Below are 15,065 nucleotides of genomic sequence, written 5' to 3' on the forward strand. Positions count from 1 at the left end.
TAATATGATAAATGAGTATAAATAGTAACATTACTTAATTTTATATTCTGTCATGAAAAATGTTATATATCACATAAAATTTCACCATATTGATGTGATGGTGTCAATTCACACTTTTTTTTAACGATATATTGTTATTCAAATAGGGAAAATACAGAAAACGAAAATGTTCCTAAGGTGTGTTACAACGTCACTTTCCTTAAAAAAAATATTTGCCCCCACCAGAATTGGTATGCAACAGGGTTTAAGCAAATTTTTTTCCATAATACAATGGAGCCCAGAAACTTCTATATTATAACTACGTTCTGCAAACGAAATTAAAACCCGAAAATACCCTCAAATTTTTTATTCTAATAAGAGACCAAAAAATAAAAGGATAATACTTAATTTTTTTTATTTTTTTTTTGTTTTAATTCAAACAAAGATATTAAAGAGAATTGAATTATCATAAATAATTATCTATTCTCAGATAATTTCAAATTTCAAAATAAAACTGCTAACAAAGATATTAAAGAGAATTGAATTGTCATAAATAATTATCTATTCTCAGATGATTTTGAATTTCAAAATAAAACTACTGTTTTGAATTTCAAAAAATTAAACTACTATAAACTGATAATCCAACTGACACTTAAATATGACCGTTAGATTAAATAATTATCTCAATCGTTAGATCAACCGTCTAAAATAAGTGCCAAGTGCGCCATCAAGGCACTACTAGCGCTCTACAACCCACGCCGCGCGCACGTGTGCATCTGGTGCTTCGCACCATACGGTAACGTGTATTAGAGTGTACTCTAGCATTGCTCATTTGACAGTTTAAATTTGTTGGAACTTATAAATGCCAACAAAATCTTTACTCTTTCTAATGTGGGACAACTTTCATTAAATGCTCTTTAAAACCTTCCATTTAAAACATTCCCAAAACATTCCCAAGACACAAAATAATATCTATATATGTATTTATTTTGAAAATATTTCAACATATATATATAATAATAAAATAGTGATAGAATAATAGTATGATATATATATATATATATATATAGTAGTAACCAGGGAACAAAGCCTATCACACCCAATAATCCCTTTAATTGATACGAAAATAGATGAGACTCCAATAATATTGATGGGATGGCGCAGCATCACAGTGTATGATCCTATCCCAAAAGGGATTAATTTGTAGAATATAACATTGGAGAGTTAGAAGAAGCAAGGTGGCAAAGGGAGAAAGGAGTGTGAGTGTGTGTGTGGTGACAAAATTCGAAATTCTTGCTCAAATGCAACAAAGATTTGCAATATATTTATGTTGTACATTGACATTATTATCATGGGCTTTGTATAATTTTCAAAATGGATCGATGTTGTAAGAAATTCTAGTCTCTTCTGATCATATCATTGTACATCTGAAGGAGGTTGTTGGCCTTGGTTGAATTGAATGCGTGGCTTCCCCATGCTGAAGTTGAGGACCTTTGCGTTCATGTTGTATTTGATTTCCCCATCATACAGCAGCTTCCTTATGTAGTGCTCTATGTCCGAACCTATCAGGCGAAGCGTGTACTCCGTCAGAGGGGCACCCTGCTTCACCGTGAAAACGTTAAACAGTCTAAGGATTTAGGTACGTTTGGATTGCGGTTTTAAAACGTGCAATTTCAAAACATGCTCCCAAAAGATAAGGCATTGGCAAATGTAATTCTGGCTAAGCAATGAGCATCAGTTGCAGCTGTGGACTAGAAGAAAATGGAGCATGATAATTGATTAGAGGTTTGAGAGATATTTACCTCGTAGTGATCCACAAGCTCTTGGAAGTAAGAGAAGACTTTATTGCAAGTCTCGGGAGTCCAGACAAACTCATCTGAAGGATCGAGAAGAAGGGAAAGCTTGTCCATCTGAGTTTGATCAAACTCCCAGGTTTCAGGATCAATGTAGGCTGCGTGAATCCTAACGTGCCGGGTGACACTGCTCAGCCACTGCCCTCCATATTCTCTGCTCATATTCTTGCTCTTTACGTTCAATTGCGGTTCCACGGGCCTTGGTGTTGTTCCTTGTGGCTTCGTTTTCTTCTGCTCTTGTTCTTTTTCTTCTTGTACCTTCACTTCTTCTGGTTCTTTTACTTCAGCTTGCTGCTGCTGATCAGCTGAGATGGAGAATGCCCTTCTGTTTCTCACTTCTCTTTTCCCTCCAACCCAACCCAACATGGAGAATTTTGTACAGGCCATGTAAGAGGAAATTGCTGCCATGACTCAGTGTTTGTATAATCGCTAGCTTCTGGTGTACAAAATTCTCAAATCTTTTTCTTACTAGTTTTCCTGGTTATTGCTTTCCAGTAGCCATACTTTTGAGAAATTATCTTTGTGCCAATGGGTTCAGGTCCATTTATTTTGTGGATAAGATGGCACGATGCCTTGTTTTTATTGGAGTGGGAGTGAGTTTGTGGCCAAGGTACAAAGAAAATTAGCTGCCATCGATCAAATGGACTGCTCTGGTGTTGGCTTGTGCATTCAGTGATTTTGTGTCCATAATCTCTGCCGTTGATTCATACTTTAATGGTAACTTTCCTTATAGCAATCCCTTGAATCTTGAAGGCCCATCAGCAGAGCCTAAAATAGAACTCTTTTTTATTTTTTGGAAGTGAATAGAACAATTTTCTTTGCTAGTCCTTTTTCTTTCTTCTTTTTTCCACGTTAGGCTCGATGCTATGAATTGCACGAGACCCCATTATATCTCTCTCTCTCTCTCTCTCTCTCTCTCTCTCTCTATATATATATATACATATATATTGGCGTCAAAATCATTATAAGTTATAACCAACAATGAAATGAGACACCGTAAGTTTAATGCTTAATACATTTTAATATTAAAATGCTTTGTAAACGTACAAAGAATACAAATACACTAGAGGGATACAAACTGATTCTGCAATGGCAGAAAACAAGAACATATACAAGGGGGAAAATAATGATGTACCTAGTTTACCAATACATTGTATTCCTTTACAGCATACGTTGCAAGGCTGCAAGCTTTCACTTTGGCTATCAACTCTCACAAGAATTCAAATTGATCATTATACGAACTGGTTTTATTAGCTCGTCGAGATCATCCAATTGTTCATCCAACGGATCGCTGTCACAAAATGTTTGCTTGCTTGAATGATTATTACTTTCACCAACTTCTTCATCACTAACATCAAGGTTGATGTAATCAGCAAATTTTCCTTCCAAGAAAATGACATCATTGTTTTGTGTAGTGTGTTTTTCATGTACTGCTGTTCGAGGCTCAGAAACATTGAAATGCCTAGAACCAAAATAACGGCCTCGAGTATTCTTCTGTTCTCCCAATCGTTTCCTTTTCTTTCCCTTACTTCGGCTTTTTGGGTGATGAAGCTTGCACTTGGACCCTTGAGGACAGGTTCCTGTTGCTTCAAAACTGGGGCAGACATAGCTGTGCTTCTTCCGACACTGTGAGAGCAGCGATATATTCCATTTTTACTTATTCGAAAGTTAGTGTGGGGTTGTGTGCATACACAGAGAGAGAGAGAGAGAGAGAGAGAGAGAGAGAGAGAAAGAGAGGGAGAGAGAGAGGGGGTTATCAAGCACTAAACAGAAATCTAAGACTTCAAAGAACTTTGGGAACATGACTAAGAGAGCATCAAGCATGCATTATACAGCATGCCAGTACAAACATCAAAGGGAAGGTGGTGGTGTAGATTGGGTAAAACTTTGAGCAAGGTCATAAAGAAAAGTATATGGCTCATCACTAAGAGGTCAATTGGCTGGAGTCAGGTTGGACCAGATACAGCAAGATGACCAGAATGACTCTACCTAATCATTGAAATGAAAAATTTATAACCTGATCTTGGCAGCAATAAAATACCTGGTTTAAGAGCACTCACAGCAACTTCTCTTAAATTTTCCCTAAATTTAGAATCAAACTACTTTATGTTTCCCCATTCAAGTACACCCCATAATAACTTCCCATATCTTTCCCTATACCAGCCCTTGAACCCCCCCTTAAGTGATGTTTTGCAATCAGAACATCAGAAATAGATAGAAGGAGATGGAGATCCCTGTGATAGATTTTAATGAACTGAATGGTGAGAAGAGGAGCAAAACAATGGCGCTTCTTCATCAAGCCTGTGAAAAATGGGGCTTCTTTCAAACAAATGCAGCCTCCATGAACCAGAATCTTTATTCAAGAATTTATGGGCTTGCTTAATTCAACCCAGTTGGACATATACACGTGCAATATCAACAACACATTGATAGAAATTAACGCAAAACATCTACCTCTGTTTGGTTGCAGGGAAACTTGAAGAATCAGAGAGAAAGGCATGAGATGCAACAAGGCGTGAGTTTTTTGAGACAGAGGTGTGAACGATGATCCAGTGAAAGGCACGATGAATCAGAAACGCAGAGGAGAGATAAAAGTGTTTTTCTGTGAATAAAATAAGGATAGGGTGAGCTATAGTGACACCCGATATAGGGAACTTGTAGGGAAGCTGCTGGAGAGAGTTTTTGGGGGATTTTTCCTAAATTTAGGGATGGGAAGAGGGTTTAGGAAAGCTGCTGAGAATGCTCAAAGAAGGTTTTATCATATGGTATGTCTAAATAAATGTTCATGATCCTTTTAAGAGAAACCGTACAAGTAGCATGAAAGTTCAACATTCATGTTGTATAAAATTAATAGGAAAAAATAAAATCACTATAGATAACCAAAACAATAAAGAGTTATACGATAAGGTGATACCTCGTTGCCATTGGCACAATAGCCCCTTAGAAATCCTTCACAAGTAGAGGCCTTTGGATTCACATTTACATGTCTATAAGGACAATTTCTGTTGGTGCATAAACCTGCCAGGAGATCAGTAAGAAGTCAGTATGCCTTCTGGTACTTTGGACAAAAGCAGACTTTAGCAAAAAGTACCTTGCAAAAAGTAAGAACAATCCTGCATTCTTTCTGGAATGACCTGCATGAGAAATACATCAAGATATACTGTCAACAAACAAGGATAGAACTATTGTGTTAGACCACATCAAGTTCATTAACTGAACATGTGATTAACCTTATGAGTCAATTTGCAGTCGGGATTGGAACATAAACCATTCAAAAACTTTGTGCAGACAGCAATCTTGGAAGGATCATGGATATAGGGACATTTCCCATCATCTTTATTGCATTTCCCAAATCTCGTAAAAAACTGACAGTATGTTCGTTTTTTAGCCAACCTAAGTCTGGCAGTATGCAAACTCCATCTCACTTTCTCGCTTGCCAATATACGAGTTCGTTTCTTTGGATCTCTAATAAGCTGGTTTCCGTTGCCAATCCGAACATATCTGCCAACGTTGAAACACATTTGTCCCAATCACTAATGTATTCAAGATAAGCCACTACAATTGACATTTTTTTGGTGCCTACAACATTAGTTGTGAACATTCACATTTACTTGCAGTAACTGCAGTAATCTATGTCTATGGCAAAAAAAAAGGGGGGCAACATACTCATCATTGCCAATCACTAATCTCCTTGGAATGTAAGATTTCTTGGTGTCCTTTTCCGGTTGAGGAGAAGTAGAGCATGTTGATTTGTCATCTAAATAAAACACAATTGAAAATTGGAAAGAGTCATTAATACATGATAGCTTGCAATAGAAGAAATAATACAGTGAATTGTAAGAGAAATAAATAGAAAAAAAGAAAAGAAAAAAAGAAAAGAAAAAGAAATTAAAAAATAAAAAACTTAAACGTAAGGTTATGAACACCAAAGAAATCAAGAATAGGCCACCTGAAATCCTCTGAAGTGTCCGCTTAGTAGAATCCATCTTGTAGCGAACTGAGCCAATGCGGAATATACGTTCTCCTACAAAATCATTGGATACACCAAATGCCAATTAATTACATTTAATGACAAATAATCATTTGATGTTTCCATCCTAAAATAACATAATGATCATATCCAATTCAACAAATATATCATACATTTCAAAAACTGCAAATGCATCTGCACACCACGATTAATAAATGGCCTATGTGGGCCGAGTCTATACTATGAAGAGACTTACGTGAAGAATGATTTCTATTCTTTGTCTGAGAACTACTGCTTGCAGCACCATTCTGTTCTCTTTTCTTTTTCTCAACTGCAGCAACTGCTAATGTAGCTTCCTATAGAAAAGACGTAAAAAGATAAGTAAGAAAACAGCAGAAAGCTCTTTTGCATGGAAATTAATCATTACTTACGAGAACTTCATAGGAAAACTTAATTCTGTCTGCATGAACTGCAGCTGAACTAACCTCATTAGCTTTCTTTGAGTTCTTTTCAATGGATTTTGACCATTTAAGACTAGACCCCCCCACACTTAAAACCTTGAATTTTCGGAGTGAAAATCCATTGCTCGATCTTGTATAGACAGTATCCCTTTTTCTCAACAGCAGCAATTTCCGACTGAAAGAAGTCATATATTTGCTTAGGCAGACAAACAGGCTTTAAAAATAAAAAAATAAAAAATAAAAACTGAAACCAGATACAAATATTAAGAAAAAACAGTACCACATGGTAATGTACCTGATCCTTCTTTCTTTCTTTTTTTCTTTTTTTTTTTTTAATAAGACTAATGTACCTGATCATAGATAAGGAACTATTATTGGAACTGGAAACTTGATTATGCATGAAGCTTCTCCCGTATGTTGCTCTTTTCCATGGAAATCGGTAAGGCAATACCTTCTGATGATCCGAAGAATCACAATCATTTTTCAAGGACTGCATACCACAAAGTGTCCACACCAGAGAGGATTTTACAGGTTTACATGTCTTTGCTACAACTGCAAATTAAAACCAAACTTAAGCTTCTCTGTAACAACTGCTCATGCAAAAACAAACCAATCCTACTGCACCAATATTTCCAAATTCCTCCTTTGGTAGCAAGTTAAAAATTTAACACACTTAGGACTCGTGGCCATGAGTAACTTGTAGTAAACTTGCAAAAAAGAGTACCACCATACAAAAACTACAGCTTCGAATAACAATTGTACCAAATATGACACCAATAAAGAAATGATATCTGGATTTAATAGATTTTTTTTATAAGTAAAATATGGAGTTAATAGATAATAAATAAATGGTCAATATAAATATAAGATGATAAACATTTGGCAAACATTTAAACAAAAACAAAAATAGTATACTTTTTCTTAATTGGGTGTTTCTCTTGTATACATCCCAAATTCTTGGGTTACCCCCTCTGCGCTTAAATTGGATTTAAAAAAAAGAAGAAAAAAAACAAAAAAAAAGATATTTGGAGTGAACCAAATGATGTAAAAAGAGCAAACATTTGGCACTAATCATTTTAAATAGATAATAAATGGTATTCCGGAACAAAAATAAGTCTATACAACAGATAATACAAGAATATAATACATGATATGTATAATAAATTTATCTCTGCATCTAGGATGATAATTTTCATAAAATGAATTGCTCAGCACGACATAGAATTGTTTATCTGAATTAACAAGTTAATTAGAAAAGATGGCTAATACCAATCAAAACATACACTTCAGTGCTTAACAGATTAACACGAGTTAGAATATATGATTGAACAAAACTACTTTGTGCTTTACTCACAAAATATATTTCAGAATTTTATCTACAATTTCATCCAGCACTGAAAAACATTAACTCTATGTAAATGATCCTCTACTGCCAAACATTAATTTTGGATATATGTGCCCGTGTGCGGGTGTAAACAGACTAACTGGTTGCTGTTTATAAGGATAAAATGGACAACATCTGATAAATAAGTTCTTCAAACATACCCTTATGTAATCGTCTCTTACTAAATTTTCTGCTGGAAACAACCTTTGGAACCCGTTGGCCCTCTGAGTTTAAAAGGTCATCGATCATGGAAACTGACTTTTTGTTCTGATTTTCCAATGAAGCCCTGATAAGCTGATTTTTTCTTCTCTTATAGTAGCCATCAGAGTTTGCTTGAATGTTATTGCCATTGTGTACAGACAGATCACAAGGGTTTGAAGTTGCAACCAGCTGATTGGATTTGCGCTTTACATATACTATCCTCTTCATGTTAAAAGATGTCACATTCCCATCACTTAGTTCAGCTTCCAAATTGTTTGATGATGTACCAGTTAGATTTTCAGAAATCTTCAGAAGATCATCAGCACTCTCTGGCACATTGTTAGCTTCTGTAAATTTCATAGGATCTGATGCTGTTTCACAGCAACCACTAAAGGGACTCTCTGCCAATGGGGAAGATGTATTATCCCCTGAAGAGATAGCAGTTCGAGTAGATATTTTAGCGCCACTGGGTAATGGGGGTGTCCTGGGCCTCTCAAGAGGAGTATGCATTCCAACTCTCAAAAGATTATGTGGATCAGTAACATCAGCCCCACTGTCAAAACCTGTGATCTTCTTTGATTCATCTACACCTGAAGAGCTTGCCTGATAAACAGATGAACTCAAACCATGAGAGCTGTGGTGTTGAGCAGCAGCTGGAGCAGGTTTTCTTACAAGACTGTTGCCTTTACGAATGTAAGACGTACTATGAGACTTCACATTATTTTCCACCAACTGCCTTTTGGGAGGAATGTTATTTGTGAAAGGCTTATTAACGGGCAGAGGAGGAGCAGGGCCAGTCCGATGCCAAGTTCGGGGCTTCGCAATACGGGCAGAAGAGCCTGTCTTATTTGAATTGGTCAAAACAAAAGATGAACGACCTGGAAAAGCCCTCGGAATCGAAGGACCCAACTGTGTATTCTTCACTATTAATCCTGCACTCATGATATTCGGTCTGCAAGATGTAATTTTGGAATCTTGTGATGGCAACAGTACCGTCTTCCCCATGATTGAGTGGTTACTTTCAGTTGCACGATCTCGCTTGGTATACTGTGGAAATGGAGTATGCGCAGATACAGCAGAACCATCTTCAACAACAAACTTCTGATTTAGCTTTTGGTCATCCCCACAAACCTTCTCATTGGAAATTTGGCTGGGCGATGCTTTACCATTCAACATGACTATGCTTGGGACTTCGGACAAGGTTTCTGGAGAACCCATATCCAGAAGTGTTCTAGACATAGATTCCATAACTTCTTCATTGGTGTTAGGAGAAGAAAACCCAGCACCATCATCAGAAAAGGACGGATTGTTTGAGACTGAAGGCAAATCATCCTTCACAAGAAGATAATCTGATTCAATATCTGTACCGGAAAATCTTTGATCCAAGTCAGGGGACTGAGGCTCTGATGTAATTTTGCACTGAGGAGTCCCACCATGAACTAAAACTTGATCTTCTGCAGCTTGTGCGTCCATTTTTTCTCCATCACTAGTTTCTATATCCATAGTGTCATTTTGATTAATATAAACAGCCATAAGTGGAGTACCATTTTCTTTCTGCTCACTTCCCAAACCTGATGGACAAGGAGACTGTGCATCTGGATCCTCGGCATTTGAAAAAGATTCAACACCTAGTTGCAGAAGTTTCAAACCATCATCTGTATCCCTGGTTTCACCCACAGCCTCAGAAGATCTTCCCCCCAAAGTATTATCAAGCAACACAGTGGTCCCATTTGGACAAGTCATCAAACCACTAGTACTCAGATTATGTATGCTAGACACTGCAACTTCTTCTTCAGGTTGCGCTAGATCATCATTATTAGTTAAGAACACTTCTGCACAAGAAATGGAGGTGCCTGTGGGTATCTCATTGGTCTCAGATACAGTTGGCCTAGATGATGCTGAATCAGTAGCAGAAATTTCTCTGTTCTTTTTACATCTGGGCGAAGTCCCATCCAGATAACTATTAACATCACTGTTCATTGTAAGCTTAACCCCAGAAAAACCATCTGCCGAACTGTTTGCATGCAGCACACTGATACCATCCGTACCAGGTAGTAAGCCAATATCCAAACTTCCAACCCCAGAAACTGCCACTTCTGTAGGACTTAGACCCTTCAAAGAAAACCCTAAGGGTGCATACAAAGCATTTGCAGGGCTAACTACGTCATTTACAGGATCTGTATGTATGTTAGTTGAATTTGAGAAATCTAACTGAGTCCTCGTTTTTCTCCTCTTCTTAATCTTACGTATATTACCCTCACTAGCTCTGACTGTAACCATATCAATTGGATCTCTTTCTATTGCACAATTCTCAATCAATATAGGGACCCTACCTGAAAATGGATGCTTGCTTGTATAATTAGTAGTCCCACTGTTGCACACAGTATATTTTTCTTCCAAACTAGAACAACCATTGTCAGAATTCCACATATCTCTGCCATGGTTGGAGCATTCGGCATAAACAAGATCCTTGCAAATTTCAGTTTTTTCTGAACTTGACAAACTGACAATTGCACTGCTTCCTATCAGTGCCTGGTGAATTCCTTCCGGAATACTATTCTCAAGTGATGTGGAGAACTGATTTATACAAGGCTGTTTTTTAATGGTGTCCATGATGCCAATGTCAGAAGCAGTATTCTCTTGTGACTTATCTATACAATTTTCAAAACCCAATTTGTTGTTTGTATAATGGGGTGAACTATATGTATTTGAAATATCCTCATGAATTTTGATTTCCTCTGAACTTAACAAGCAAGAATTAACATTATCTTCTAAAGAAAGCATGGTCTTCGTGGCTTCTTTTTCTGCATCATTCTCGTGTGATAACAAGGGTCCATTATGATTTAACTGTTTGCTGACATCTTTCAAATGACCAATCTCAGAAAACGTAATTTCATTTCGTGGTTTAAAATCATTGTCAGAATTTGAGATGCTACGCAAGCTATGGACTGAATTATCCACATTTACAGGACTCTCATTGATCCTATTTTCTTCACAACTTAAAGAACCCAAAGCAGAAGTTGAACTCTTCCAATTTCTCTTGATCTTAGTCACACATACTCTACCAGATTCAACATTAATTCCACAATCATGTGATACTGCAGTTAGTGGAGATCTATCTGCCATGTCATTTTCAGGCAACACATTTACCTTATCTAAACAAGGCTGCAACGCAACATTGTGCCTTGAAGCCATACCATCAGAAGTGACTATATGTTCTAAAAGTGGTACACCCTTCCCAGAGTCAGGGGCACCAGGTGGACTATGAGTGGAGCAACCTGCTTTTGCAGTTTCATCACACTTTTTTGTTTGCTGTGAACTTGACAAACGAGATTGAGGGTTTATGACTTTCTTCACTATTTTCTTCACAATTTTCTTCTTCTTCACAAACTTAGGAACTATTGTTTTGCCAGAACCAACATTAGTAGTACCATCATTATCCAAAACTAAACCCTTAGGAGACCTTTCCACTTTACTCTTTCCTACTGACACACTGGTCCTACTGGAACAAGGCTGAGAACTACCATCACCAACATTCCGAATATCAGACTTCATTACTTTCTCTTCCAGCTGTTTCAAGTCCTTTTCAGAATTGGATGCCTTACTAGCAACACAACTGAAGCCATCCAAATTTACAGTACCCTCGCTGAGTTTACTCAGATGGGAATTTGAACAATCACCGTCAAACACTTTCCTAATTTTCTCATTCCTCGGAGTCAAATTCATATCAGAAACAACCGATGAACCAGAAGGTGTCACAATTGCCTTGGCAACAAGTGAGTTAGATTTAAAAGAAACATCAAGCTCTACCGGGCTCCTCTCTCTCTCATCCTCTTCCTCCTCTTCCATTCCATGACCAAGATACACAAATTGATCTTTACCCCTGAAAGAACCAAAGTTGCCTTTATCAAAATAACCAGAATAATGTAACTGCTCACTCTCTCTATTCCTGTTATTAGGTCTGGCCATCTGAATTCTTAAAAAAGCACTCTTCTTCTGTACTTGTTTACGTGGAGTGCGGTTATATTCATGACTACCCTCTCTGTTCCCTCTATTATGATCATATCTCCCCACTTCCAAACCATAATACTCACGCTTAGCGGAACCAATCCGAACCCCTTCACAATCACCAGTCTCTTTGCTTCCCATCTCATACAAAAGATCACCTATGTCTCTCGAGGCCTGTCCATCATGGCCTCCACCAATTCTAAAACTCCTATATGCCTCATTATCACGCACCGAGCCATGTCGGTGATCATAACCAACCAAATTCGATTCGACATCCCTCGAATTAGACACAAACCCAAAATCCCGACGCACGGAATCGGAATCAGGAAGTAAATGACCTCGGCGATGATAATTCTCATCGCCATGACCCCAAACCAAGTTGTCATCTTTTTGTTTTGGATCAAACCCATCAATGAATTCCACTCTAACCCTAGAAGTACCCTGTGAATCATGCCTAAACTTATTGACCGGCCGATCAAACAATCGCTGATGCTGATGCTGACGCCCATCGTTTCGATCGAGATCGAAATCGAGAGGCGGGTGATAAGGCCTGGTGGCGGGGCGGTTGGTATCGGGCAGAACCCTAGGAGGGTCCCAGAAGTCAACCCGGCGGGAGTGGTCGGGTTCAGGCAATCGGTGACGAGGGCGATCGTCTATTCGGTGGGATTGGGCGAAATCCTGAAGTGTGTGGGCGTAGGAGATAGGGAACTGGGATTGGGTGGGATTGTAGTGGTGGTGCTGTTGTTGTGGTGGTGGAGGCGGTGGAGGAGGACGGGGATGGAGGGGTGATTGGTACGAAGGTGGGAGAGTTGGGATATGTTGTGGCTGAGGCTGAGGCTGAGGCTGAGGCTGAGGAAGATGGTGGTTGTGGGGGCTATGGAAAATTGGGGCGTCAGGGAAGCGAGGGCGAGCAGTTGAAGGAGGAGGAGGAGCAGGAGGAGGAGGGAGATGAGCATACCTGGAGGAGTGGTTGTGGTGGTTGAAAATACGAGGGAGCTCCATGGAAGCGGAGGATGGATCTGCTGCTTTCGACTTCTTGTTCCTTTGCCTTGTGTGAGAGTTCCTTCCTTTGCTTTCTTGTTTCCCTTCTCTTCCCTTCTATTCTTTCCCTCCTTTCGGCTTTCGGTCACCTCCTTTTCCTGTTTACTTGCGTGTCGTGGTGGAATTGCGTGCGATTAAGTTAATGGAACCGCTTCAGTTTACATAGAATAATGCTAAAGAGGACTAAAGTCTCCGACTCCGAGTGCATGTCTTTCCAATTATATTTCGGTGTTTAAATTATTAATAAATCAAAATTTAATAATAATATCTTAAATTTTTTTTTTTTTTTAAAAAAAAAAACGTTACACTTGAGAAAACTCTTTAATTCCTTGTTTACATATGGTCCTTATTTCATCGTGACAATGCTATTCGCTAACATATTCAGATCGAATTCCGTTAAATTTGACTGGAATTATGTTCATTTATGAACTAGGTCATTTGTAAATACAAATTATGCATAATTATTAAATGATACAAACTCATATAAAACTTAGCTCGGTTAGATTAATATTCGTGAATCGTGAACAAATGCATAAAAGCTCGACTCGACACGTTACTTTGTTCGTATATATTACAAATTAATATATATTTATATATATTAATAAAAATAAATTGTAAAAATATGTGTGTGTTAGCATATACTAATGTTCTATATATATATATATATATATATATATGGGACATTTTATATTTTTCATCCCTTAAAACCCATGTGCAGTGCAAATGGGCTTTGTGAGGTAGATTGCCAATAATATTTTAGGCAAAATAAAAATGATACAACTTCAATAAGACAAATTGTATTTTCCCAAAATAATGCGCGCTCTATGATCGATTAAAAGCCTATTTAAACTACTTTATTTTAATTCATTCGATGGAACTTTTTTTTTGTTGGTTCAATCAATAAAAGTGTGATCAAAAGTTTGATCAAACCTTTTTTTTCTATTGTTTGATCAGTGCACTATTTTACTCACATGTGGAACACACTCCATCACTGACTCTGACTCAATTGATCAGACAACAATCAAATGATCGATCTAATCGTTATGTTCCTACTTTGATCAATTGAACACCCATTGCATGTTTGTAGGGGTGGAGATCTCTATTCCCACATAGATGGGCCAGGGTGGAGCTAGCCTCTTTGTCCCATTGTGAGGATGGAGCCATCCCCACCCTATCTCTTTTTTCTCTTAAAAGCTTTGGACACCATTGTTTATGTGGCATGGTAACATGAATATAGATACACATGATACGTTTTGATTGGAGTGACATGAAGAAAATGATAGTTGACAATGCTAAAAATTAGAAGAAATATATAACAAAATGACTTACTTGTCATAAGAACAAAACTTCAATCTTTAATAATCTAAAATAGAAATTTAGATCCTTATTGATCATATGGTCAAAATGTTACAATTATTAATAGAAATGCTTGCCATAACACTCTAATCTCTCATTCTAACACTCTTAGAGGAAAATCCACATTTCTACAAGTCAGCAATCAGCTGACCTGTTCACCAAAGCATCCACTGATCCACAGTGGTCAGATTATTTTATTTATAATAATAAGGCGGCCATTCATAAAGCCTTCAACTTTGTGATCCATAAATAAATAAAACATATAAAAATTGGTTGTCACCTTATTCGAGAAAAGCTTCGTAATGGCTTGATTTGAATATTCCACGTGCCCATAAGTCACCAACCAGCGGACTTGTTCAGTACTAAAGCACTTGCTTTAGCCCAATTTCATTATCTCCTTCACAAGTAGGGTGTCATCAATGTCCACTCCAGCTAAAGGGTAGTGTTAAGGAAAGTGAGCAGCAATCAAGAGACTTGCACCAGCCCATTAAGGAAAAGGGTAGAACGGCTGCCGTGCGTGATATGCAAGACCAGCTGTGCATGACAAGGAAGGCAAAACCTTCCCAGTTACAACCAATGTGATTAGCAAGTGATAATCTTTCTAATATCAGAAACACTCGTCCCTAATTTAGTTACAGTAATTTGGGATTGTGTTTCCAAATTTGTGTATAAATAGGATAGTTGAGTAGAGGCAAAATGTAATTTTCTTTTGGGCTTTATAGATTAAGAGATATGATAGGAGCTTAACTGAGCCTCATCTAAGACCCAACTTTTGTAAACCTATATACAAGTTAACAACTTCGTGCTAGGTG

General features: G+C 37.7%; 2 protein-coding genes across 2 annotated transcripts; both read right to left on the reverse strand.

The window, feature by feature from the left end:
• Positions 1-1,113: 1,113 nt before the first annotated feature.
• Positions 1,114-2,472, reverse strand: NDHM (subunit NDH-M of NAD(P)H:plastoquinone dehydrogenase complex). The gene is made up of 2 exons (XM_059598626.2): positions 1,782-2,472; positions 1,114-1,578 (listed from the first exon to the last, which is right to left on the reverse strand). The coding sequence occupies exons 1-2, from the start codon at positions 2,238-2,240 to the stop codon at positions 1,396-1,398; spliced, it is 642 nt and encodes a 213-aa protein (XP_059454609.1). The 5' UTR covers positions 2,241-2,472; the 3' UTR covers positions 1,114-1,395.
• Positions 2,473-2,822: 350 nt separating this feature from the next.
• LOC132183708 (Zinc finger C-x8-C-x5-C-x3-H type family protein) lies at positions 2,823-12,973 on the reverse strand. The gene is made up of 10 exons (XM_059597097.2): positions 7,809-12,973; positions 6,614-6,815; positions 6,288-6,438; positions 6,059-6,158; positions 5,782-5,856; positions 5,499-5,589; positions 5,063-5,333; positions 4,924-4,966; positions 4,747-4,850; positions 2,823-3,458 (listed from the first exon to the last, which is right to left on the reverse strand). Exons 1-10 carry the CDS (start codon positions 12,856-12,858, stop codon positions 3,036-3,038), a joined length of 6,510 nt encoding a protein of 2,169 aa, XP_059453080.2. The 5' UTR covers positions 12,859-12,973; the 3' UTR covers positions 2,823-3,035.
• Positions 12,974-15,065: the final 2,092 nt, after the last annotated feature.

Source organism: Corylus avellana, chromosome 7 (assembly GCF_965113065.1).
Source record: "Corylus avellana chromosome 7, dhCorAvel1.hap1.2, whole genome shotgun sequence".
NCBI lineage: Eukaryota > Viridiplantae > Streptophyta > Magnoliopsida > Fagales > Betulaceae > Corylus > Corylus avellana.

What these genes read in the sequence shown, in the direction of transcription:
- NDHM (XM_059598626.2), bottom strand. Translation starts at nt 2,240, where the DNA reads ATGGCAGCAATTTCCTCTTACATGGCCTGTACAAAATTCTCCATGTTG. An exon ending in AGCTTGTGGATCACTACGAG is followed by an intron (nt 1,579 to 1,781) that starts GTAAATATCTCT and finishes ACGGTGAAGCAG; the next exon opens with GGTGCCCCTCTGACGGAGTA.
- LOC132183708 (XM_059597097.2), bottom strand. Translation starts at nt 12,858, where the DNA reads ATGGAGCTCCCTCGTATTTTCAACCACCACAACCACTCCTCCAGGTAT. An exon ending in TAAGAGACGATTACATAAGG is followed by an intron (nt 6,816 to 7,808) that starts GTATGTTTGAAG and finishes TTTAATTTGCAG; the next exon opens with TTGTAGCAAAGACATGTAAA. An exon ending in AGTTCCTTATCTATGATCAG is followed by an intron (nt 6,439 to 6,613) that starts GTACATTAGTCT and finishes GACTTCTTTCAG; the next exon opens with TCGGAAATTGCTGCTGTTGA.